This window comes from Puma concolor, chromosome D1 (assembly GCF_028749965.1).
Source record: "Puma concolor isolate L17-30 chromosome D1, mPumCon1.1.hap2, whole genome shotgun sequence".
NCBI lineage: Eukaryota > Metazoa > Chordata > Mammalia > Carnivora > Felidae > Puma > Puma concolor.
In genome coordinates, this window is record NC_141676.1 from 100,054,125 (window position 1) to 100,077,817 (window position 23,693).

The 23,693-nt window shown below is 56.8% G+C and overlaps 2 protein-coding genes across 5 annotated transcripts in view; one reads left to right on the plus strand and one right to left on the minus strand.

Moving 5' to 3' along the window:
* Positions 1–6,608: 6,608 nt before the first annotated feature.
* MCAM (melanoma cell adhesion molecule) lies at positions 6,609–14,499 on the plus strand. Its single transcript, XM_086678893.1, is given in 17 exon segments — positions 6,609–6,752; positions 8,526–8,650; positions 8,748–8,876; positions 8,878–8,956; positions 9,037–9,107; positions 9,185–9,272; positions 10,427–10,606; positions 10,721–10,842; positions 10,927–11,089; positions 11,186–11,304; positions 11,385–11,526; positions 11,695–11,816; positions 11,914–12,055; positions 12,147–12,218; positions 12,398–12,545; positions 12,875–12,992; positions 13,463–14,499. Coding segments are annotated over 17 exon segments (1,917 nt in total). The 5' UTR covers positions 6,609–6,685; the 3' UTR covers positions 13,493–14,499.
* The window catches only part of CBL (Cbl proto-oncogene), an 89,835-nt gene continuing 77,835 nt past the window's right edge, over positions 11,694–23,693 (minus strand). For 2 of the 4 annotated variants that reach the window (XM_086678888.1, XM_086678892.1), the window contains one exon: positions 22,488–23,356. In XM_086678888.1, the coding sequence (XP_086535014.1) occupies positions 23,085–23,356 (272 nt within the window). In that variant the 3' untranslated portion in view covers positions 22,488–23,084. Of the gene's footprint in view, positions 14,869–22,487; positions 23,357–23,693 lie in introns of those variants that run through there. The other 2 variants (XM_086678891.1, XM_086678890.1) reach the window with 2 other exon arrangements.

Genomic DNA, 23,693 nt, shown 5'->3' on the forward strand with positions numbered 1-23,693 from the left:
GGGAAACAATTCAAACTAGGGGCACCAGGGGGCGCTCTCGGGCAAAGAAGAAACAGGCCCTCTAATCTTGAGTTCCAATCGCAGCACATCGGTTGCCATTGCTCAAGAACCCGCAGTGGCTCCCGATTGCCTACTGTCTCTTAAGATCCAGTTCTTCCCCTATGACCTAACTCCACCCCATCTGTCCAAACTCACACATTACGCACCTTCTACCCGGCTGAATATCTAGCCATGTAACACTTTCTTGGGTACCAGCTGTTTACGGAAAGGTGATGCCAACAGGTGATGGTAGTGGCTAAAACTCTCCTCAAGGCACTCCAAATAAACCTATAATGGAAATGAAAGCAGATATACTTGCCCCATCTCCTAGCCTCCCTTTCAGTCCCAGCCCTCCCCTTGCTCCTGCCACCCGCCCTGCCTGGAAAGATCTCTCCTCACTGTTCCCTCTCTAAAACCAGACTCTTCACAGAAGCCTCCACCGTTCCAGAAAGACCTTCCTGGCTAGTGCAGGCAGAGGTTCACATGGATGTTCCCTTTTCTGAATCCCTGTTGAACATCCTGTTTATACGACCGAATTCAGTGCTCCTCAATCCACTGCCTTTGTTTCCATTATAGGCTTACTTAATTCAGCTATAAATTGTTACAAGTATAGCACACTGGTTTGTGAGTTAGAGTAGTCTTGGTTCAAAGTTTAGTTCCTTGAGGTGATCAGAAAGTTCTGGAAGTAGGCAGTGTTGATGATTGGATAACATTGGGAATGTACTTAATGCCACTGAATTGCACAATTGGAATGATTAAAAGGGTGAATTTTATGGTATGTGTATTTTACCACAGTAAGATATATATATATATATATATATATATATATATATATATATGTGTGTGTGTGTGTGTGTGTGTGTGTGTGTGTATTCCCATTGCTCACAGGCTGTGTGAGTTTAGATCATGTCACTCTTTTTTTTTAAGTTTTTAAAATTTATTTATTTTGGGGGGGGAGGAGGGGGCAGAGAGAGAGGAGGAGAGAGAATCCCAAGCAGGCTCTGCACTGCAGTGCAGAGCCCAAAGCGGGTCTCAAACCCATGAACCTTGAGATCATCACCTGAGCTGAAATCAAGAGTCAGACGCTAAACTTAAAAAAGGTGGGGTGGGGAGCACCTGGTGGCTCAGTCCATTAAGCATCAGCTCTTAGTTTCGGATCAGTTCATGATCTCATGGTCTGTGAGTTCGAGCCCTACATCAGGTTCCATCCACACTGATGGTGCAGAGACTGCTTGGGATTCTCTCTTTCCCTCTCTCTCTGCTCCTCTCCTGCTCGTGCTCTCTCTCTCTCTCTCTCTCTCTCTCTCTCTCTTTCAAAATAAATAAACTTAAAAAAAAAGAGATGCTTAACCAACTGAGCCACTCAGGCACCCCAAGATCATGTCACTCTTCTTCAGTTTTTTCATTTTTTTGCAAAGATCAAGATAAACACTGGTGATAAAAATGATCTTGATGTGAAACGTCTAAGTTGTAAAGCACCATATATTAGATATGAGTGGCTTCTTCCCTCATTCTGAGCACTGCCGTGTCCCCTCTGAACAGTCACTGGTTTGGTCACTTGCCCAAGATTAGTTAATGAAGTGGCAGTGCTGTCTCAAAGCCACCCACAGTCAGCGGTTTGAGACCAAAGTTGACAGGGACGCAAAGGGAAGATGCCAGGGGGGAGCGCAGCCCCAGTCTTAAACCTAGTCTGGGGCTTTTTCCTGACTCCCAATTCTGTGTTCATCCTCCAGCCACAGGGGTGTGGCACAGGGAGGCAGGGAGCAGTCTCCAGGCGTTCCTCCCCTCTTCTCTTTCCTCCTCTCTCCTCTCCTCCAAGGTCAGCTGTGTCAACTACAGTGGGGATCACAGGTCCCCACCTCCAGGGCTCCTCCCAGGTGGCTCACAGGTCTGTGTGGAAGGAGGGGAAAACAAAATGCAGAAGTCGCCCGGAAGAGAAGGCCAGGAGACCCTGGTGGTGTGCCTGGGTCCCCCTTAGGTCTCTCTGCAGTTAGACTAGCTGGCCTTTTCTCAGGGACAACTCAAAGTCAAATTTAAACAGCCCTCTGGGGACATTTCTAGGTGGTGGTATTTTGGGGAGCGGATGTGAACTTCCCTGAGGGGGAGAGGTGTAAGCTCCAGCATCCTGCTCCCATGCCCTCCCCCCCCCCTCCCCCCACCCTACCAACTTGCTCCCTTCTCCAAATTTAGGATGGGAGGAGGAAGCAGCAGGGGCCTCAGAAGCCAGAGAACTGAGATCCAGGATTCGGGGGAGGGGGGACGGGGAAGGGGATGTGCAAGGAGGCCCTCTTATCACAGCTAACAGGAGTGGGTATTGCAGAGCTAGAGAGAGACCCAGAAACCCCCACTCCTGTCCCGATGCTGAAACCCTGGCTGGAGGGTCCTACTCTTTCCTTGATCCGAGGTAGCTGCGCGCCCAGGAGGCGGCCCCCTGGGGCTCCCCATGCAGCCTCGGCTCTCTCCACCCACTCCCCCAATTCCACTTCCCGCTCCTACTTTCCAGCGCGAGGGGGGCGGGTGGGGTACTGGACTGAATCACGGCTGCCGGCTGCGCTCTGGGAAAGGCCTAGGGACCGACTGGGGCTTCCGGAGAGCTCCCGGGCCCCCGCCCAGAGCCCCTCCCCGGCCCGCGGCTGCCGCCTGAGCATTTAAGGTAATGTTTGGGTTGGTGCGAGCGGCGCCGGATGCCCCGCCTCCCGCGGCCCCCGCTGGGCGAGACCCCGAGAGCAGGGCTCCTGGGACGCCCGGCGGGCTCCCCCGGGCCGAGGCCTGGGTGCTGGAGGACCGCCAACGTGGAGAGGCCCCTGGGGTCGGAGAGGACAAGGACAGTCACCATTCAGAGGCCTTAGCGGGGTTGGGATGGGAGGGCAGCCCCCCTCCATTCTGGTGGAAGGGTCCCTAGTCCCCAGGAAGCGTCCCTATGCATCCACATCCTCTTTCTCCTTCTCTCCCCCCCACTCCCAGCAGACAGGGGGCTGAGAAGAGAGGCCGGCGGCTCCCAGGGGAGTCTCTGGAATGCTGGGAGCCTGGGAACAGGCCGTGCAGTCCCTGGGAAAGCCAGGCTGTGGGAATCCCACCCGCAGCCCCCTCCCCAGGATGGACCACCACCGGATGCCAGAGACCCCAGCTCCCCCACAGGGGGCTTTGTGAGAGTGGAACCCTCCCCCCGCCCCGCCCTTCCAAGCCTCAGCCTAGGCCGACCCGTAGTTCAGTAGGCCAGCTGTGACGAGGAGTCCCCTCCCCCGCCCTCGCTTGCCCTGCGGCTCCAACATAATTCTTGCCATTGTGCCACTCACCCCCTCCCCGCTCCCCGTCTCTAGACCCCTGTACAATGGGGCCTTTGCCGCCTCCAGCACTCAGGGTGGAGATGAACTCACTCAAGGTTTTCCAAGTTTAAAAATAGCCCCTCCCATCCCCCACGCCCAAGCCACCCTCCTCTTCCCCTGCCTTTCTGGGGGCACACCTCAATCCACGCTGCACCTCCTTCCTCCTGCCCTGGGTCAGGTGCAAAGGACATGTGAGACTGCGTCCGGCCAGGATAGGGGCTGCTTCCCCCCATTCAATCTCTTCCCCCACATCTTCCAACCCAGCCCCCCAGTATCCGGTTTCCTGGCCTGATGATGTCTTCAGCAACAACCGCCCCCCCACCCTCTTCCCACCCTATTTTCCACTCCCTCAATGCGGTCTCCTCCCAACTCAGACCCCCATTCTGGAAAAATTCCCCTCCCTTCCCCTCCAAACACTCAAACTGGACCCTATTCTCTGGCCAGGCCAGGGGGTTCCCCAGCCTCCATAATTGCCAAGATTGCTGGGCTGCCCCCCCTCCACCCCCCAGTTCCTTCCTCATTGCAGCTGCAAACTTGTCTTTATCAGCTTCCTTCCTCTGCCCAGCCCGCCCTTCTCCTATCTTCCTCCCAGTCAAGCCCCTCAACTAGAGGGTTGGGTGGAAGGGCCACCGTGCCCACTGTGCTGAGAGAGGACTCCTAGGTTAGAATCTTGCCCCGGTGGCCCCTTGGGCCAGGCCCATCCCTGTCTTTTTACCTCCCCATCCGCTACACTGCGGCGGGGGCCTCACTCTTCTCCACTTTAACTTACACTGAAACGAAAGCCCCACCCACCCTGGAGACCAGACCATGGCCACCACCCCACCCAGCCTCAGTTTCTCTGCCTGTGGTCAGACCCATGCCAGGGAGACACGAAGAGGACATTCCACACGGCGGGACCCCTCATCTCCGAGTAGTCTGGGCCTATCATGGGGGTGGAGGAAAGCAGCCTTCCTACCCCTTCCTTCTGGAGAGAAATAGACAAAGAATTAGGACTCTGGTCCTGGGCTTCTTTTTGTCTTGGCCTACATTCGAGTAAAGCTGCTTCCAACGCAGCCCAGGTGTCTCTGCCCGTGGCCACCGCCTCCTTGATCCCTCTCCAGCTGGGTCACAGTCCTCTCTTGCAGAAAGTTCTTCCTCTGCTGCCTTCTCTCTTCCCTGCCATTACTGCAGCTCCACTTTCTGGCATCTTCGAGGAGCCGGAGGGCTGATACTCTCCACCTTCTGTTCTCTCTACCCTGTTCTCCTGCCTTCACTGCCCTTTCTTCTTGTTTCCGTGCCCCTTTGCATCCTCTCCAAGGTCCTGATCTCTCTTTGGTTTGGAATCTCAAAGTGCCCCCATCATGAGCCCATCCCAAAGCTGCCTGCCCCCTGACCTCTACCACCCACTCCCTGGCAGCCCAGGTCGCCCCCAGGCTGCCGGCTTCCTTAAAGGACCGTCTTTGCGCATGTTGGTGGAGCCACACTGGGAAAGGATGTCACCCTGGGCTCTAACCTCATTTCCCCTTCGACGCTGAGGCAGCTCCTCTACCCCACCTGGCTGCACTCTGCTCAGGGCGGAAGAAGAATTCCGAACTGACTGTCCTTGGTGGCTAGCTGGCTTTGTTTTCAGGCGGAGAGGAGAATGATTAGTTAATGGTGTTAAGTGAAGGGAAGGGAGTGGGGGCGGGGAAGCGGAGCTCCCTGCCCAGCTCTGGCTTGTGGGGTGGGGGAGGCAAACAGCATCCTTCAGCCATTCCTGCTCCTTCCCCCGTAGCCGAACAAACTCATCCATTCCACTCCGGGCCCCGGGGCCAGTCCATACATTCACTCCTGGGGGATGCGGAGCCACGGTCCTCCGGTCCTCCGCTCGGCCTCTCCCCCTAGGCTCCAGGCCCCACGCCCCTGCCCTGGCCGGCTTGGCATCGCTTCTGGCTGGAGACTGATGAAGGGAGAGGAGGGGTCAGCAAGGTTCCAAAAAACCGAGGCTCATGTGGTTTGCCAGTCATCTCTGCGTCATCAAAATACCAGCCCAGAGCATTCTCTCAAGTCACCTGCCCATCTCTAGCGTTTGCTGCCTCACGCTGCTCCTCCCCCAGCCCGCTGAGAGGCTGCTCTGCCAGGCGACCGGCCTCCACCCCAAATCCAGACCTCTATTTGACCCTCTCCCTGGAGTCCCAGCAGATGTGATGCTGGGGTCTCTAAGAGGCAGGAGCCCATCCCACTCCCCAGAGCCGGAGTTCAAGGGGCCAGAAGACCTGGGTGTGGGAAGAGGGGGAGCTTGCTGTGTGGAGGGCTGCCTGCGATCAGACCTGATTCCCCCTCCATGCTTCCACCCCCAGCTGCGGAGCCAGTCCACAGGGGGCCTGGGGTTGTGCTGTTGGTGGTGGTGAAGGGCGGTGGGGTGTGGGGGGGGCGGGAAAAGCCCTGCTTCAGGGGGTCCTTTCAACCATCAGGACAGCAACAGGTTTTCAGAGGTCAACTGGAGACGTCGCACCCATGAACCCTTCCTTCTCCCTCTTTTCTTTATTCAGGAGAGGGGAAACTGAGCCCCAGCTGGGCTCATTGAGTGAAGAGGGCAAAAGCAGAATTTTCAAGGCCCGGACTCGGTTCCGTGTGAAAGCCTTGGGCCTGTGAATTCAGCCCCCCTCCCTCTTCCGCTCTTCAGACTTGCGGGGGCTTGGGTTCGAAGGGGGAGCCCACGGGGCACCGTCTCCACTCCTCAGTGCGGGTACCTCCGGGTCTGCGGGCCCCGGCCCGGGGCTGTTCCCTCAAAGCGACCAGCACTGCGAGGCTTGGGGGTGTGCGAGGCTTTGGGGGTAGTGTCAGGCCGGCGGCAGCCGCAGTGGTGCAATATTTCTGGGAAGCCGCCGCGGCCGGCCAGCTTCTCGGTGGCAGGGGTCCGGCGGGGTGGAGGAGGAGGCGGGCAGAGGCGCCTGCACGGGAGGCCCCCAGCGGGGCGCCCGAGGACCTGGTCTGCTGCTCCTCCGCCCGGCCGTCCCGGTAGGGGCCGAGCGGGGCCGAGCGCCGCCGGTTCTGAGCCGGCGTGACTCGGGGCGTCCGGGCCGACCTCCCGTAGCCGCCGCCTCGGCCAGTCAGCCCGGCCTCGAGACACCTGTCACTGCCCCCTCGCCCGACCCGAGCCGGCAAGGGGGCTGGGCGCCGGGCCCGGCCTAGCCGGGCGCGCGGCTCCGCGCAGCTCCGGGCCCGCCCCCGTGGAGCGGCGGCGGGGGCGGGGGGCTGCGCGGGGCGGGGCGGGCCGGGCCCCCTCCCCCGCCCCCCTGACGTCAGCCCCCGGCCGCCGCCGGCTGGCTCACTAGGCGCTCGCCCTCCGGCCGGGAAGCATGGGGCCGTCCGGGCTCGTCTGCGCCCTCCTGCTCGCCGCCTGCTGCTGCTGTCGCCGCGCCGCGGGTGAGTGGCTTCGCAGGGGGCCCGCGCCCCCGAGCGGCACGGGCCAGGGGTCTTTGGCGGAGCGCGCCCGGGGAGCGGAGCGGAGCCGGCGGCGCGGCGCCGGTCGGGGCTTTGCGCCCCGGCGTGCGCTCCTCCTTCCCGGCGCCTTGCGCGCGTGCAACTCTTCTTCGCCGCCAGTTTGCAGCCTCGATCCTAGGGTATCCCGGGAAGGAGGACGCGGGGAGGGAGGAGGCTGCTGCCCGGAGCCGGAGGGGGTGGAGCCGAGCCTCTCGGGGGAGCTGGGGAGAGCTTTGCCTCAGGTGCCCACTCTGGGGGCCCGCGGCTGGAGCGGCGGCGGGAGGCGCCGCTGGAGCGCATCCCCAAATCCCGGATCCTGCGCCCGCCTGTTGCTGGAAAAGGCGGCTTGCTTAGCGGGAGGGGGCGCGCCGACGCCTCCTCTCCGGCCTGGGCTCCGAGCCAGGCTGGAGGTGAGCGAGCGGGGGAGGGACGGCGGCTCCCGCCCGAGCAAGGGCGTTGGCAGGGGCTGGGGGGCGGCGTGGGTCGCCTCGCGCCTGTCCGGGTGAGGGGATCACAGGTGGCAGAAGCGAGGGCTCGAGGGTGCCCAGTGTGGAAGCGCCCAGAATTGTTACGCCTCCCGGAGTGGGACCACGTTCAGGTGGGAAGAGCGCCCCTGCACCTCAGAGATTTTCTCTGGAACTGCCTGGGAGCCGGGCGCTCCCGGGTCCACGCTGCCCTTGTATGGCCTGCAGCGGTGTCGCGTGTTTCTCTTGGCTCCCTTTCCCGGGTCCCAGCCGCTGTCCGGCTGGGGAAGGGGAGGGCTAGGCAATACCCAGCTCGCTGGCCTCATGCCCGGTGCCTACAGTGTCCCTGGGGTACCCCAGGCTGCTGCCTCCCAGGCTGACTGTGTTTCTGGGGAAAGGGCTAAATTGGGCTCCACAGCTGCAGCCAATCTAGCCCCACCCTGCCCCGCTCCTCTCGCTCTGGGGAAACGGAGTCAGGGACGCGAGCGAGGCCTCTGCTGTGGGCTGAAGACCGCTCCATCTGCCCTCCTTGTCTGGGCGCCAGCCCGGGGCAACAACCCAGGCATCCCGGAGGCCAGCCAGATGGTACTGAGTGACATCACCTCCTCACAGGGCAGGCAGCACGCTGGCACCACTGACGTCACTCTTGCTCACTGCCTGGCCCTCACCCTGACCCCTAGGGGACATTCTGACCCCTTCGTGCTCACAGGACTCCCAGGCTGGGGGGTCCCCTGAGCGTGTGGGATGTCCACAGAGGTACCGCTTTGGGAGCCTGACATGGGAGCTTCTGGCCGGGGTTGGCTCGCTGCGTCTTGTGGGAAATTTGGGGAGGGCTTTTTTGGGGGGCAGAGTAGTGAGGTCTTCCCCGTGGTGTGGGGACACAAAGGGGCCTGTGTGCCCCAGCCTGGCACATGCCTTGCATTCCCACACTCTGAGCTCACTGGGAGTGGAGGGGGCCTGGAAGGAAAGGGGCCTTCCTCTTGGCCCACCGCCTGGGTTGCCCCTCTGCCAGCCTCGTCTGGAAGGTGCCTGGTGCTCAGGGTCTCCTCCTGCGATGACCAGAGACGGTCCCCCCCGACTCCCCTGAACTGGGGGAGAGGGCAGACTGGGGCAGCCGGTAGAGAGGGGTTGAGGCTCAGGAGGGCAGGGCCCTCTCCCGGAAGAAAAGCTGCAGGGAGCGGGCTGGGAGGGGAGGCCACGGGGAGCAGCTGGAGCTGACACCACTGCTGGGGTGTCCCCTCCCGCACCCCAGGTGTGCCTGGAGAGGCGGAGCCCCCCACCCCCGAGCCCCTGGAGGTGGAAGTTGGCGGGACAGCCCTTCTGAAGTGCGGCCCCTCCCACTCCCCGGGCAACTTCAGCCACGTGGACTGGTTTTCTGTGAGTGCGTGCGGAGGGTGGCAGGGTGGCAGGGTGGGAGGCTGTCCCCCTCCCGCAGCCCCAGGACCCTCCCCTCCCCTCCGTCACCCCTCCTCAGGTCCACAAGGAGAAGCCGACTCTCATCTTCCGCGTGCGCAAGGGCCAGGGCCAGAGCGAACCCGGCGAGTACCAGCACCGGCTCAGCCTCCTGGACAGAGGGACTACTCTGGCCCTGGCACACGTCACCCCCCCACGACGAGCGCATCTTCCTGTGCCAGGGCAAGCGCCCTCAGTCCCAGGAGCACCGAATCCAGCTCCACGTCTACAGTCAGTGCCCCATCCGTGCCTCGCGGGCGGCGTGGGTCGCGGGAAGCGGTGTGGTCCCATGCCCTCTCCTTCCCTCGTAGAAGCCCCGGAGGAGCCGACCATCCAGGTCAATCCCTTGGGCATTTCGGTCAACAGCGAGGAGCCCGAGGAGGTGAGCCAGGCCAGGGTGGCCCGGCGGGGCCCGGTGGGGCCTGAGCGGCAGCGAGACTCACGGCCTGTCCCCCTCAGGTTGCTACCTGTGTGGGGAGAAATGGGTACCCCGTTCCTCAAGTCATCTGGTACAAGAACGGGCGGCCCCTGAAGGAGGAGAAGAAACGTGAGTGCAGCCCCGTCAGCCCTTAAGGGCCCTGCTTACGGTGCCACCACCTTGCCTTTCGTCGGACCTTGGTTTGTTGTTTTTTTTTTTTTTTTAATTTTTTTTTTTTTCAACGTTTATTTATTTTGGGGACAGAGAGAGACAGAGCATGAACGGGGGAGGGGCAGAGAGAGAGGGAGACACAGAATCGGAAACAGGCTCCAGGCTCTGAGCCATCAGCCCAGAGCCCGACGCGGGGCTCGAACTCACGGACCGCGAGATCGTGACCTGGCTGAAGTCGGACGCTTAACCGACTGCGCCACCCAGGCGCCCCGGACCTTGGTTTTTTGAAGTCCACAAGCGAGGCCTGAAAACGTTCTCGTGAGAATGTAAACGACCCAGGAGATCTAGAAGGAAAATTCCCTTCTTGCCCCACATCCCCTCCCAGAAAGTAATCTCTGCTGCCAGTTGAGTGTTCGTTCTTTCCGGCCAGTTTCTGGGTCCTTACACATACAGAGATACGTCTCGGCACGTGTAGGCTTTTGATTTTTTATTCTCTGAATCAGTGGTTCTCAAAGAGGGGTCATTTTGCTCCTCCCTCCGGGACGTTTAGCGCTGTCTGGAGGTATTTCTGGTTGTCGCGAACGGAATGGTGGTGATGGCACCTGGGGGACGGTTGGCAGCCTACAGTGCACGGGGCAGCCCCACCCCACAAAGAATTCTCTGCGCCGACGCTTGGGCAGCACCGAGGTCGGGAAGCCCCCGATCTCGGTGGTTCTGTGTGGTAGATCACTTTTCTTTTGACGGTGAGCCTTGGAAACCTTTGCAGCTTCGTCAGTGTAGCTCTACCGGATTGTTTTGCCCCCCCCCCCCCCGCCCCCCCCAGTGGGTATGGTGTATTCAGGCTGGCCGTTCACTACCCCCGTGGGTGGGCGTCTGGAGTGTTTGCTGAGGGGCATCGGTCAGTCACTGTGGCGTTCCTGGCACGCGCCCGCGGAGCAGGTGGATAACGAGCAGTAAAACTTCGGAGGTGAAGAGTCGCGGCTCCCGTGGTGCCTGGCCTTCTGCGGAGGCCGGGGTCCCTCCGGGAGCCCCCTCCGGCAGCCCCTGCGACCAGGGGGTGGGGGCGGAGGCGGGGCCGAGGCCGAGCCTCTCTCCCCTTCCTCCCTGCCCAGGGGTCCACATTCAGTCGTCCCAGATCGTCGAGTCGAGCGGTCTGTACACCCTGCAGAGCGTTCTGAAGGCCCAGCTGGTTAAGGAAGACAAAGACGCCCAGTTCTACTGCGAGCTCAACTACCGGCTGCCCAGCGGGAACCACATGAAGGAGTCCAGGGAAGTCGTCGTCCCGGTTTTCTGTGAGTCCCGATCCGGCCCTGGGCTGGGGCGGGTGGAAAAGTCCCGCCGCTCCCCGTCGCGGGGCCGGCTGGTGGGCTGACGGCCGCGGCCCCCGTGCCCCCCCTGTGCTATAGACCCGGCGGAGAAAGTGTGGCTGGAAGTGGAGCCCGTGGGCGTGCTGAAGGAAGGGGACCGCGTGGAAATCCGGTGTCTGGCTGACGGCAACCCCCCGCCCCACTTCACCATCAGCAAGCAGGTGCGGAGGGCGCCCGCGCTGGGCGCACGAGGGCTGCGAGAGCGGCTGGAGGCGCACGCTGCTCACCCCCTCGCTCTCCCCCAGAACCCCAGCACCCAGGAGATGGAGGAGAAGGCGACGGAGGACAACGGGGTCCTGGTGTTGGAGTCTGCCCGGAAGGAGCACAGTGGGCTCTATCAGTGTCAGGGCCTGGACCTGGAAACCATGGCATCGCTGCCGAGCGAGCAACAGGAGCTGCTGGTGAACTGTGAGGGCCCCGGGCCCCGGACGGGGGGGGGGGGGGGGAGCAGGCGGGGGGCAAGCGGGAATTTTGCCCAGGCTGACGCCCTTGCCGTGTCCCCAGATGTGTCTGATGTCCGGGTGAGCCCTGCGGCCCCAGAGAGCCGGGAGGGCGGCAGCCTCACCCTGACCTGTGAGGCAGAGAGTAACCGAGCCCTGGAGTTCCAGTGGCTGAGAGAAAAGGTACTCAGGCGGGCCTGGGGCTGTGGGGCGTGGGGGGCCGTGTGGCTGTGAGTGACCCACCGACCCCTCTCTCACCCCAGACAGGCCAGGTGCTGGAGAAGGGGCCCGTGCTCCGCTTACACAACCTGCAGCGAGACGCGGGGGGAGGCTACCGCTGCGTGGCCTCCGTGCCCAGCGTCCCGGGCCTGAACCGCACTCAGCTGGTCCGCGTGGCCATTTTTGGTGAGGCCCTCTGGGCAGGGACCGGGCGGCCTGGGAAGCTACCCCCGGCTGGGTGGTTTCGAGCTCTTCGAGGACGAAAGGCCACCGGCCGCCCCGGGATGCTCTGGCGGGGAGGGGGAGGCAGGCCAGTGGAGTTGGCCGCCACACCTGTCCCCCTCCCTCCCTAAGGGTCCCCGTGGATGACATCAAAGGAAAGGAAGATGTGGGTGAAAGAGAACACAGTGTTGAATCTGTCCTGTGAAGCGTCGGGACATCCCCGGCCCTCCATCTCCTGGAGCGTGGACGGCACGGTGAGCCCACCTCCTTTTCCCCTGCTCACGCACCCCTGCCCCAGGCTCTGCTGCGGGGACCGGGCCCGGCCCCTGAGCTCCGCCTCCTTCCTTACAGGCCCATGAACAAGACCAAGATCCGCAGAGCGTCCTGAGTGTCCTGAATGTCCTCGTGACCCCAGAGCTGTTGGAGACCGGTGCAGAGTGCGTGGCCTTCAACTTCCTGGGCAGAAACACCACCACCATTTTCCTGGAGCTGGGTACGGGCCTCGTCCGTCCTCAGTGTGGCGGGGTGTGGCGAGCGCGGGCTTGTGCTTTTCTTAACCCACCTTTCGATCCGTTTAACCACAGACTCAAACAGAACCACTGGCCTCAGCACCTCCACTGTCAGTCCTTACAGCAGAGCCAACGGCACCTCCACAGGTGAGCAGGCAGTCTGGGCTCGAGAACGGGGGGGGGGGGGGGGGGGGGGGCCGCGGGGCTGTGCCAGGGCACCCTTATCCTGCCCTGTCCCTGCCCGGGGAGCCCCGGGCTGGGTGGGGCAGTGGTGGAAGCGTGGCCACCTGGGGCCGGGAGTGACTAGGAACATCTCTGTGGGACAGAGAAGAAGCTGCCGGAGCCTGAAAGCAAGGGCGTGGCCATCGTGGCCGTGACCGTGTGCGTCCTCGTCCTGGCCGTGCTGGGTGCCGTTCTCTATTTCTTCTACAAGAAGGGCAAGCTACCATGCGGGCGGTCGGGCAAACAGGAGATGTAAGCATGGTACCCCGCGCCCTCTATCCCCCCCGCCCCCCGTCGTGCTACCCAGCTTGTTGCCTCCGTGGGCACATTCCCTGCCTGCTCGAGTGCCCGCTCACCCCTTAGGAGCAGGAGGGGGACGCTGAGTGTGAGTGCTCCCTGCTCTCCTGCCCGCTGCATTCACCCACGCCTTCTCCCTTCCATTCACTGCGTGTTTCCCTTCCCTGAGCTGGCCCCACAGCACCTGCCTAAGAGCCCCATCACCCAGTCCAGTGTCTTTCCCAGCGACCTTCCCTTCCCTTGCCCCTGAGTTGCCAACTTCTTGCCTCCCTCCCTCCTCCCAGCACGCTGCCCCCGTCTCGTAAGAGCGAATTTGTAGTTGAAGTTAAGTCAGATAAGCTCCCAGAAGAGATGGGCCTCCTACAGGGCAGCACCGGTGACAAGAGGGCTCCAGGAGACCAGGTAGGAGGCAGTTCCTGCGGCCAGTGCCTGACGCCTCTCCAGGGATTGGGAGCCGCGGGGGCTAATGGCTCTCGTCCTCTGAACACTCACTCTCTCTCCCTTTCCTCCTCCTCTACTGGAGACTGGGAGCAGGCCCGTCTTGCCTTCCTAACACTAGTCCCAGGTTGGCAGGGCGAGGAGAGCGGCCAGGGGGCCGTGGACAAGGGGGAGCTCCCCGGACTGACAGCACACCCTCCGCCCTGTCACCGCCACCTTTCCCCAAACAGTGCCGTGGCTCAGGTCACCGAGCGCGGTGTGGCCAGTCCAGTGCGGAGCCTAGGCCCTCCTGCCCCGCCCCCTCCCACCGCTTCCCTCCACGCCTCGTCCATCAGCTTTGGCTTCGGTCCCTCATCCCTTCAGCGCTCCCACCCCAGACGCCAACGCGGTCCCCCCGCGCTCCCCTCACCTCTCTCCTCTTCACCTACTTCTAGGGAGAGAAATACATCGATCTGAGGCACTAGCCTGCTCATCACACTGAGTGCCCTTCCCGCCTGGAACACTTCCTGCTCCCTGCTTACCCTCTCCCAACACTCAGGATGATCGCCAAAGCCTCTAACGCGGGGTAGGAGGAGGTCCCTACTCCAGCTGGCCTGCAGACCCCATTTCTGAGGGAAGGGCCGTCGGGAGAAGGTCCTCTTCAAGGACCGACCCACCGAGGTCTCGGTTGGGTGAGGCTCATCCCAGGGAGGGGCCTCAGTATCCCGGGAGTGGGAAGGAGTTTCTTGCAGACCGCGTTTTCTCTGTAGACATATTGTCGATGTATATACCTGTTTTCTACGGGCAGCCAAGTTAGGTAGTCTGTTTATCTGGAGCTGGTTTCTGCCCCAAAGGCTGGCGTCCTCATTCGCTTGTGTCACTGAGGTGAGGACACACTGAGCCCAGGCCCCTCTCTGCTGAAGTATGTTGCTCACACCGGTTCTGGAGAGTATGTACCCCAGCATTCATTACAAAGCAGCTGCCTGCCTGCCGCGGGAGGCCCTTTTGTGACCCACCTCTCTCTGGGAAGAAGCCAGGACTGGTGGTGTTCCTTAGATCCTGTTGTCCCTGCAGGGAGGAAGCTGGGCAGTTTTCCAGAGTTAGGCCGTTGTGCCCAAACCCCCTGCGTTAATTTGGCTCCCACTGCCCTGTCCGGGGGTCACGTAAGACTGAAAGGTGGGGTTAGGGGACAGCCATGAGGTCCAGACTGTCCTTTATGACGATTAAGACTATAACTCTATAAGCACCAAACTTCTATAAAGTGAGCTAATGGCCTTAGACCCTGGGAGAAGGGCCTTCCCTAATGGGAGAATGGTACTTAGGGACAAGAGCTGGCCTGGCTGGAGCTTTGGGGTGTGAATGTGTATCTGTGTGCGCGCACCTGTATGTATATGTGGTTTCGTTAGGTTGTGTGTAAATTTGCAAATTTCCTCTATGTATGTATATATATATATGTATATGTAAGAAAAATAAAGCTTAACTGTCCCAGAAATCTCACCCCGTTTTTTATTCATCATGGGCACCACAGCAGCCTGGGGTCTCCACAACTGGAATCGTACCGAACAGAACACAAAACCCTTCACATTTAGGAGCGGGGACCAGAGGTTCCCTCTGCTTCTGAGCAAACAGCTCCTGCTCCACCACAGAGGATGATCCCCCTGCTTGTCAGCAGCAAGGCCGCCTCGCCCTAAGGCAGCTCTCAGGGCCCGGAAGGCTGTTGGCAAGGAGGAGCTATCAACTTTTTTCTAGGCTTTCCAGCGGCTCAGACTTGCCTTGAGGTAGCAGCAGACTCACCACGATGACTGCGCGGGCCTGGTCTTTCACTCTCCCACCCCCACGGAAGGGCAAGAACTCCAGGCTGCTACAACAAAAGAAACTTTATTTAAAAATATTTTTTTTTTTTTTTACAGACATGGGTGCTTGAAAAAGCTCTTTAGTTAACTGTGTATGGAAATGAAAAAAAATTAATAAATAACATTAGTATAACAGACCTCTAAACATTAATACATTGGCAAAACAAAAGGGACGTCAAATGAAAACCAATCTTAAAGCTCTGCTCTTCTCTGTAAGAATATTTACCTTCTGTCTTATTCTTTACAGGTGAGAAGGATTAAATACTGCTAATAGAAATTTTTTTTTATATTAATGACACATTTTTAAAATAGTCCACAAAAATCTCCTCTAAGTTTTCGTTTTGTTTCATTTTTAACACTGATATACAAATTGGGACTCTATTCCGGAGGAAGCATCAAGTTCTCCTCAGCCCCACCCAGGCCAAGAATGTCAAAATCCTAAAGAGGGAGGACGTTCAAAGGAATGGTTTCTCTCCCAATTCTTCATTAAAGGCAGGGAAGAACTGAAAGGGGAAAGGGAGAAGTAAAATTCTCAGAAAACTTTTTTTCCTTTTTTCTTTGCTGAAACTGACCGTGACCACCATGCTGAGGACCGGGCACGTGGTCCTTGCTGCCTTCCCCAGGGGAAAACTGGACCCGCAGAGGGCACTGGCTGCTTAATGCTTTAAGACTGAAGTCTGCAAATGAAAGGAAAGCCATGTCTCGAGGGAGAGGCGGGAGGTCTAGGCCAGTTCAGGATCCAGCAAAGAGAAAAGACACACCACGTCTGTTCTCGGGAGAGTCCGTCCTACACTTTCCCATGCAGTTGAGTCACTAGCAGGCCCAGAGGCTGGCACACTTGAAATGGTCCAGGGCGTACCTGGAAATCCCAGAACAGTCTCCCTCTCTCCTCGCTGGAGACAGAGCCTTCAACCTGGCGGCTGCGATCCTGACTAGAGCCAACCGAATGATCCCAGGGGAACACGTACTCCAAAAGAGCATCACGGCAGGGAGAGGGGACCCCAGACGTGCCTCACCTATCTGACATCTCTCCAGCCACACAGAGCGTTTCCTCCTCCCCCCAGTCTGTAAGGATGGACACTCAAGGTAGAGGAGCTAAGACTCTGGTATTTCCATATTAAGTCCTAAAATGCAGCCTGAGTTACAGTGCTGCCTTAGAAAGGCACAAAAATGTTTGGCTTTTTTTTTTTTTTTTCAGTGTGCTAAAAATTGTTTTGTTTTGAATAAAGGAAAAAGATATATAAGGTTAAAAATCCCAAGTCACCACAGCCAGAAAGCAAATGTAGGAGGAGGTACCTCGTAGCTGCCATGCCCCTACCACATGTTTCAGCAGGAGGTCAAGGCCGAGACACGGAGACCGGTAGGTCAGGAGGCATCCACTCTCACGGGCAACGTGCCTGCAGGCTTACCCAGACAGCAGAAGGAAGAAACCGAGGAAGAGAAAACACACAGTCTACAGACTCCTACGTGGTTCTCTGCCTCTGCGGTTTCAAGACCGCCATGAGCACGGCTACCTCGCCCCGAGCAGGGTCCGAGGTAGGTAGGGAGGAGGGAACGGACACACGGGGCACGCGACACGCGAGCAGGTTGGCGCACTGGGCGTGGGCACACGGCGCCCCCCTCGTCGGGGCTGGGCGGGAGGCGGAGTGAGGCCCGAGGAGCTGCCCGGGGCGTGTGCCCGAGCCTCCCCCATTCCCTGGCCCTCCGGTCCGGCTCGGACGTGCAAAGAGGACTTGTGAGAGGCAGTGGAGGGGTGCCCCTCACGTTCATTTCAGGAGCGGGTCAAGAACGTGGAGCCGGGCAACCAGAAGTCCGCTGATCTGTTCGGCCGCCTGAGCGGTAGGAGAGCGGAGGCTGGCTTTCAGCCTTTGCTCTGGGCAAACAGAGGGAGCGGTCCACCGCGTTTTTCTCGAGCGTTACACAAGGGAAGCGGCAGGGAGAGCTCCAGACAGCTGTTGCTCTTAGCCGACAGCTGGCCCTTCCGTTCTTTTCCCGTTCCCAACTGAATGTGAGGGAGCCTCCGGCCAGAGCTTGCTCCTCCCGTCCCGGCCCCCCCACCTCTTACGCGGGTGCCGCTGCTTAGACCCAAAAAACACTGCGCTCCCCTGTGGAACCACGCCAGATTTCCTAGGACAGGGAGGCACCCGGCCCTGCTGTCCCTCTGCTCCTTGATTCTGGCGCCCAGTCCAGGATACCAAATGCAAGGGCTGACGACCCACCCTTCATCACGTGCCTCAATGTGTATCTTTGGATTACTAGGTTACTTCTGTGTATTCCTAACGACTCCAACAGTTTAAAAAAGTTACAAGTAATTATGAACATGCCTTAAGAACACGGGACAGGCTCTAGGATGAGGTAAGCAAGATCAAAAGACTTAGTAGGCAAGCAGTTTTTTGAAAAATAAAATTAAAATTAAAAAAGGCTCTGATACAGGACTACAAAGAAATCAAGTGGACAGGGGAGACCAGGGTTCCCGGTCTAAAGAGCTCTCAGTCAAAACTCTTCTAAACTGGAATCTACATCTAATTTATATCCTGGCTACTGTCCCGGTTATTATATATTCCTGCTGGCTATGGGGAAGCAGTTTCTGAGGTACCCTGGAAGGCTTGCCCAAGAATATTACCGCAGGGCTCTCCTCGAGGAGGAGGGGAGCCAGGACCACGGGCCCATAGAATGGATGTATTTTCGGTGCTAAAACTTGAAGAGAGCCCAAAAGTCCATGGGTGGCTACAGTGGGATGTGTGATCTGCTCTCCAAATAATATGAAAGAAGGCTAAAAACCTGAGATTGAATGAAGGCAAAGAAACGTCACCTAAGAACAGACTAGCTCTGGAACAGGAGAAACGGGTCCTGAGGAGGGAGGTAAGAAATCTTGGATGCCAAGACTGATAAAGGGATTGACAACAGGAAATAAAGAAATAAAGACGACGATAACCCAAATTAAGCAAAACCCAAGAATTTTCTCAACATGCCAGACACAGTCCCATGCCTACCTTTCTACTCTAAAAAAAGGCAGTATGACAGCAGCTTTACTACTAAAAGACCTTTAGGGAGGGTATCTATCCTGCCTATAGCCTCTTCTCCCCCCATCTCCCACCCAAAGGGGCACACCGCTGCCGCCCCACACGCCAAGGCTAACTGGTCAGGCGTAGACACCCAGGCAATGTGCTGGGCCGATCGTGTTCTTTCTTGAGAATCTGAATGAATCAAGAGGCACTGGGAAGCTGTGTACGGTGATCCTTAGAGCTGGGACGTTGTGTATACTTGGGGACTGGGTTGTCTATTCCAGGGCTGTGCCTGACAAGCAGGAGAAAGGACCAGGTGCAAAGTCTGACAGTCCCAGCCCAGCCCCATACAAGAATCGACTGTACTTCTCGCACTGGGGTCTATAAAATACCCTGTATCCTTAGGATTCCCTCCTTTCTTTAGCCTGAATACCTGTTTCTGACATCCGAAGGATTCCGAAACAGGACAAAGATACAAAACTGTGGCTTCCTTTCACTATGAACCCTCCTCCATGCACTGGGTAGCTTTACGCGCTTCTAAAGAAAGACAACGAACATAGGCTGAGGTCAAAGTAGTGCCAGTAACACTGTAGGTGGACTTAGAATACTTCGGATTGAATTCTAAAGCCTGAAAGTCTAGCAGGAGAGTGGTGACGTATGTATTCTGATGCTAAGTTCTAGGGTCCCAGGCTCCTTAGCCCAGGAAAGGCTGGCATTTCTGAGAACTGAGTTCCATCTATTTTGCCGACTGGCTCTTGGGAGACCAAAGGATCAGCTGAAGACCAGGACCGAACAACAGGTATCCGCCCCTCTCCCACACCTTCTGCCTTTCTAAGACATAGAATCGGCTGCAAAGGTGTTGGAAGACTGGAAAATAAGTTCCAAAGAGAATGGGAGGTGGTAACAGGTCCCCGAAGGGCGACAAGGAAACTTCACAACAAGGGGGATTAGGAACTCCAGCAGCTCAGTAGGAAGATCAAGGAAGGCACTAGACTGGAGAGGAACTACGGGCAGATGCTTTACTTAAACACGTAACTGCCCTAACCGTGCAGCTGAGCCAACACACCCCTCAACCCACCAAACAGATTCCACTGAAATACACAAAAGATGGTGGGTACCCATGAGACACGTTGAGGAATCTCCCAGAAAGTATCAAAGCTCTAGGAAGACGACATGGGTTAACGGAAGAGCCTTGAATTGATTTTACCCAGGACAGCTCTTTAAGGAAATACAGATCTACATAAAAGAGCTGTGAATAAAAACTGCACCGTCTTTTGGGGATGAGCTATTTTAGGGCCAAATGCAAGTCCTGGACAGGGAGGAACACGGAGAAGCTGGCGCTTCTGGCACATGGTAATCGCTCATACACATCTGCTGAACGAACAACCTAACTGGTAACCACCAGGCCAGGCCGATGGTTAGAATACCACTGTTCCCTGGGCAGCGGTCACCAGAGTCAGAAAGGCCAACGGCAGGAGGGGGGACTTCCTTAGCTTGGGAAGGAGATCTAGAACCCTGACTGTCATGAGGTGAGGTAGGAGAATATTCTGCATCAACACCATCGCCAACCACCCACACACACAGGTGTCAAGTGTGATCATAGTGCCTTGAAGGGAATATACAGTCCCTACTCTGCTAGCAAATTTACAAAAACTCATTTGTAGGTCTGCTGTTTGGACCCTAAGTTATATTTTAGTTTTCTATAGAGGAGATAAATACTTTAAGATTGAAGAATAGCGACCCCCATCCAAAAATTTTAACCCGCAAAGCAGCTGAATGACACTACGAGCGCTGTCCCCCATCCTGGGCCCTGGTGTCGTCTGTCTGGGAAGAGCACAGAAGAATGGCGGAGTGTGTTGAGTGGGGGGAGGAGGGATAGTGGAAGAGAATGGCCGTCCAAGGTGCAGATCATTACTTACATAAGAATGAACAGATGCACGTGGAGACCGCAAAGTGCCCAATCTCTTATTTTCTTAAAGGGAGGTATATCACAGAGCCCACAGGTGTTTCTGCTCTGGGAATCTTTTACTTTAGTGGAAGGAGCGCAGAGGGCAGCTGGGCACAGAGGGGCACAGAGGAGCACAGAGGAGCACAGAGGAGCACAGAGGCAGGCCGTGCAGGGCAAGCCAGAAAGAGGGAAAGGAGACTGGACTGAACAGAATAGCCTAATGCATTTGAGAAAAAAGAAAAACATCAAAGTGACTTTTACCTTACCCACCTGGCAAGTTAACACAGAAGGAACCACTTGTAATTCGGAGGGAGAAGGGAGATGGGTTTACCCAAAATGGCAAAACTCAAAGCCAACTTCTGAAAGAGCAATTCTAAATTCAGAGCAGAGCCCAAGAATTAAAAACTGCCATACGAATGGAGGATGAAGAAGCTGGTATTCGTGCCTTAGCCCAAGGAAAATTTAAGAGATTAAAGTTTTGGAAATACCCTCAAGACAAGCCTCCACGTGAAAACTTTCGTGAGACTACCTTGGCGACCTGAGGCTTGGACCCAGGTCTGTCCTCACAGACCCGAGGAGAGAAAACCTCACAGAATGGTCTCAGAAGCTTGAAAGCCTATAGCTACCCAGCTGCCAGGCCGATGACCAAGCCAATCAATGAAGCGTATGTCCAACACTGGGATCTGACACCCCAGTTGGAGGCCTGACCCCATGAGCCACAGGGGCGCTCAACGAGGAACAAAAGGATGAACTCGCCCTTAGCCTATATATGTAAGGACACACTCTCCAAAGATTTTGGATACACTGAACAGGCAAAAGATATGCAGAATCAGTGTTCTGTTCTCTTTTTTTTTTTTTATTTTTTTTTTTTTTAAATTTTTTTTTTTCAATGTTTATTTATTTTTGGGACAGAGAGAGACAGAGCGTGAACGGGGGAGGGGCAGAGAGAGAGGGAGACACAGAATCGGAAACAGGCTCCAGGCTCCGAGCCATCAGCCCAGAGCCTGACGCGGGGCTCGAACTCACGGACCGCGAGATCGTGACCTGGCTGAAGTCGGACGCTTAACCGACTGCGCCACCCAGGCGCCCCAGTGTTCTGTTCTCTTGACACATCTTCAGACTATGGGCAATGTCTGCAGACAAGGAAAACTTCCAGTGTGGGCAGGCATGGAAAATGCTGCCATTTCTTCTAGTTTTTCGTCTGGGTCTTCAGCATTTAAACAAAATACAAACTGAACGTTACCACAAACGAAACCCTATCCTTACTGGCTTTTAGAAGGAGACGCTAGGTTACTGCCACTCTCCCTGCCCCCGGCCACGACCATCAGGACCTCCTGCACCTGACGGTGGGCTGGGCTGTTTTCCGCCACGTGGAGCAGACATTGGGGAACCAGAGCAAATCAACAAGAAGTCCTGTACCTTCTACCCTGGGAATGTAAATGGTTCGGAGGCAAGAGGATAAAGCCAACAGGTCTAGGAACAGCTGAGAGCCAAGAGAAGAGTTAGAAAAAATTTTAGTTCCACAGATGACAAGATGAGAAAGAAAACCGATCTGAAGAGATTCTGGATCTAAAGACAAAAGCGTGATTTAGATTTTGAAGAGGGCAGATTGATCAAAGAGCAGGCGTGCTTCTGACAAGCGAGGGGGTACACCCGCTTTGCTGGGGAAGCCAGCAAAGACCGGACAGAGAACTGACCCAACTCCAGGGGTCATTTCGCAGCACCTCCAGGAACCGACTAACGGGTGCCCCGTGCTGGACCCTGAATCTCCTTTGTAACCTGCAATTACACAAATCGTCAGGCTTCTCACATACGGTCTCTGACCACAGTAAAGTCATTTATACACTGAATGCTAATTACCGTGGAGAACGCAGTCACGAGTACACAGGACTAAGGTGACAAGGAGACGGAAGGACGTGCTACATGCCCAAAGCCACAGGCACAAGAGAAACCCAGCTGTCGGAGGCCCCGATGCAGGACTGGGGCTGTCAGCGCAATGCTGCACCACCATGGGTGTCAGCCCCTTTCCTTCGAGGGCAAAGAGCAGATTCTCCTCCGAAAATATAACCTGGCTCATGTTCAAAGGGAGACACCCGTATAAGCTGGAATTAACTCACCGGGAAAAAAAAACCCAACAGAGACATCTTCACTATTTTGTGCATCTTATGTAGAACAAGGCAAAGAGCCTGTGCGTGAAGCTTGCTAAAAGTTTTGTGGTATTCGGGTCAGAAAGCCATTGCTGGAAACAAATGCCCTTCCCTTCCCGTGAAGCAGAAAAACCCACGGCCTACGTTAGAACACATTCCCGGCATCAAGGCAACGGACTTCCACAGACCACCTTCTGGGGAGGGCATGGAATGTATCTGAAGGCCTCTATCTCGAATCAGTCATTATGGAATTAGGATAATGAAAACATCGTACTTTAACAGAGTCGATGTTCCTATGGAAACAGTGCTTTGGAGTGACCAGTGTTAGCTGCTAGATCAAACATGACTATAAGGATACAGCAACAGTACTTTTTCCCCCACTACCCATCTACCACACAAACCAACACCAACCATCACACGTAATAAGGAACATCCTATAAGCCACTCGGCTTCAGTAAGTCTGGTCACAGCAAGCCCACTGCCAGTGACAGACACCAAGGAGGAGGAGGAAGCAGGACAAAGGACAGAGGGAGGGTGTTCTAAAAATACAAGACTTGAGCTATGCACGTGGTAATCCAAGCCGTCAGGGAGTGTTGAAGTTGTAATACACACTGGGGTTGGGTAGAATACCACAGTAGATGGAAGTCTTTAAATGATTCCTTCCTAAATCTCTTGTGCTAATTCCCTGCCTGGGATTAACACACACAGCAGGTTAATCTTATAATCACAGGACACACGCAACCACAGACAGACAGAAACACAACCACATCCTTAACCCAGGGAAGTCTGAAGTCCCCAGTGAGGATTTACAGCACAATACTTCTCCTACTGCTTTCCGGACTGTTCCCCAGGTAGGCTACCATTTACTAAGAATCCACACTGTAAGGTGAGGACTGAAGGACACCTTCGAATCCACTCTCAAAACAAATAAAATAATAAAACACACTAGCTGCTCCATGTTCATTCCACTGCTTTGAAATCTTGGAACCACAGATGTGAAACCCCACAGAGAGGGCGAGACCTCACCGCGAAGTCTCCAAAGGCACCTCTGCCCTTGCAGGTGCCACTCCAGTAAGAGCGGCCGGCTCACTGGTCCTCTGACGCTGCAGCGGGGCGGGGGTGTGCTAGGTGGCGACGTGGGCGGGAGAAGAAATAGAAACAAATTCCCGGAGGATATTTTTGGCCATTTCGATGTTGTTGTGGGCAATGACCAAAGCTTTCTGAATGTCCTGGTAGGAGTATCCCTGACTCATGAGGTTCTCGATCTCGCTGGAGAGCTGCGGTGGGGCGGGGGCGGCACCGCCTTGCTGACAGCTACCTGCTTTTCGTTCAGAGTTGATTCTCCGGGGGAACGGTTTGGGAGGCCTTTCGGGAACTTGGGAACCCTCAGTGAAGTCTAGAAGAAATCAGAAAGAAAATATTTGCAAATCTGGCGGGGGGGGGGGGGGCGGGCGGGGGAGATCCCCACTTAACGGCAGGAATAACAGTGTGCTAAGATCAAGGTATTACCGACCTACTGTACCTGGGCAGGGACTTGTGCTCTTAAAGGGCCGGGTTTTACCGGTTCCAGGGTTTTAGCAGAAAGCCTTCGCCTCCTCCTCACAGCGGGAGCAGCCTTCTAAATATACCATGCACCTGCTCCGCTGACAGGAACACTGCTGTCCTGAGCACAGACACCTGCATCCGCATCACGCTTTATACACTTTTCACACACAGAGTGCCTAGATTATTTA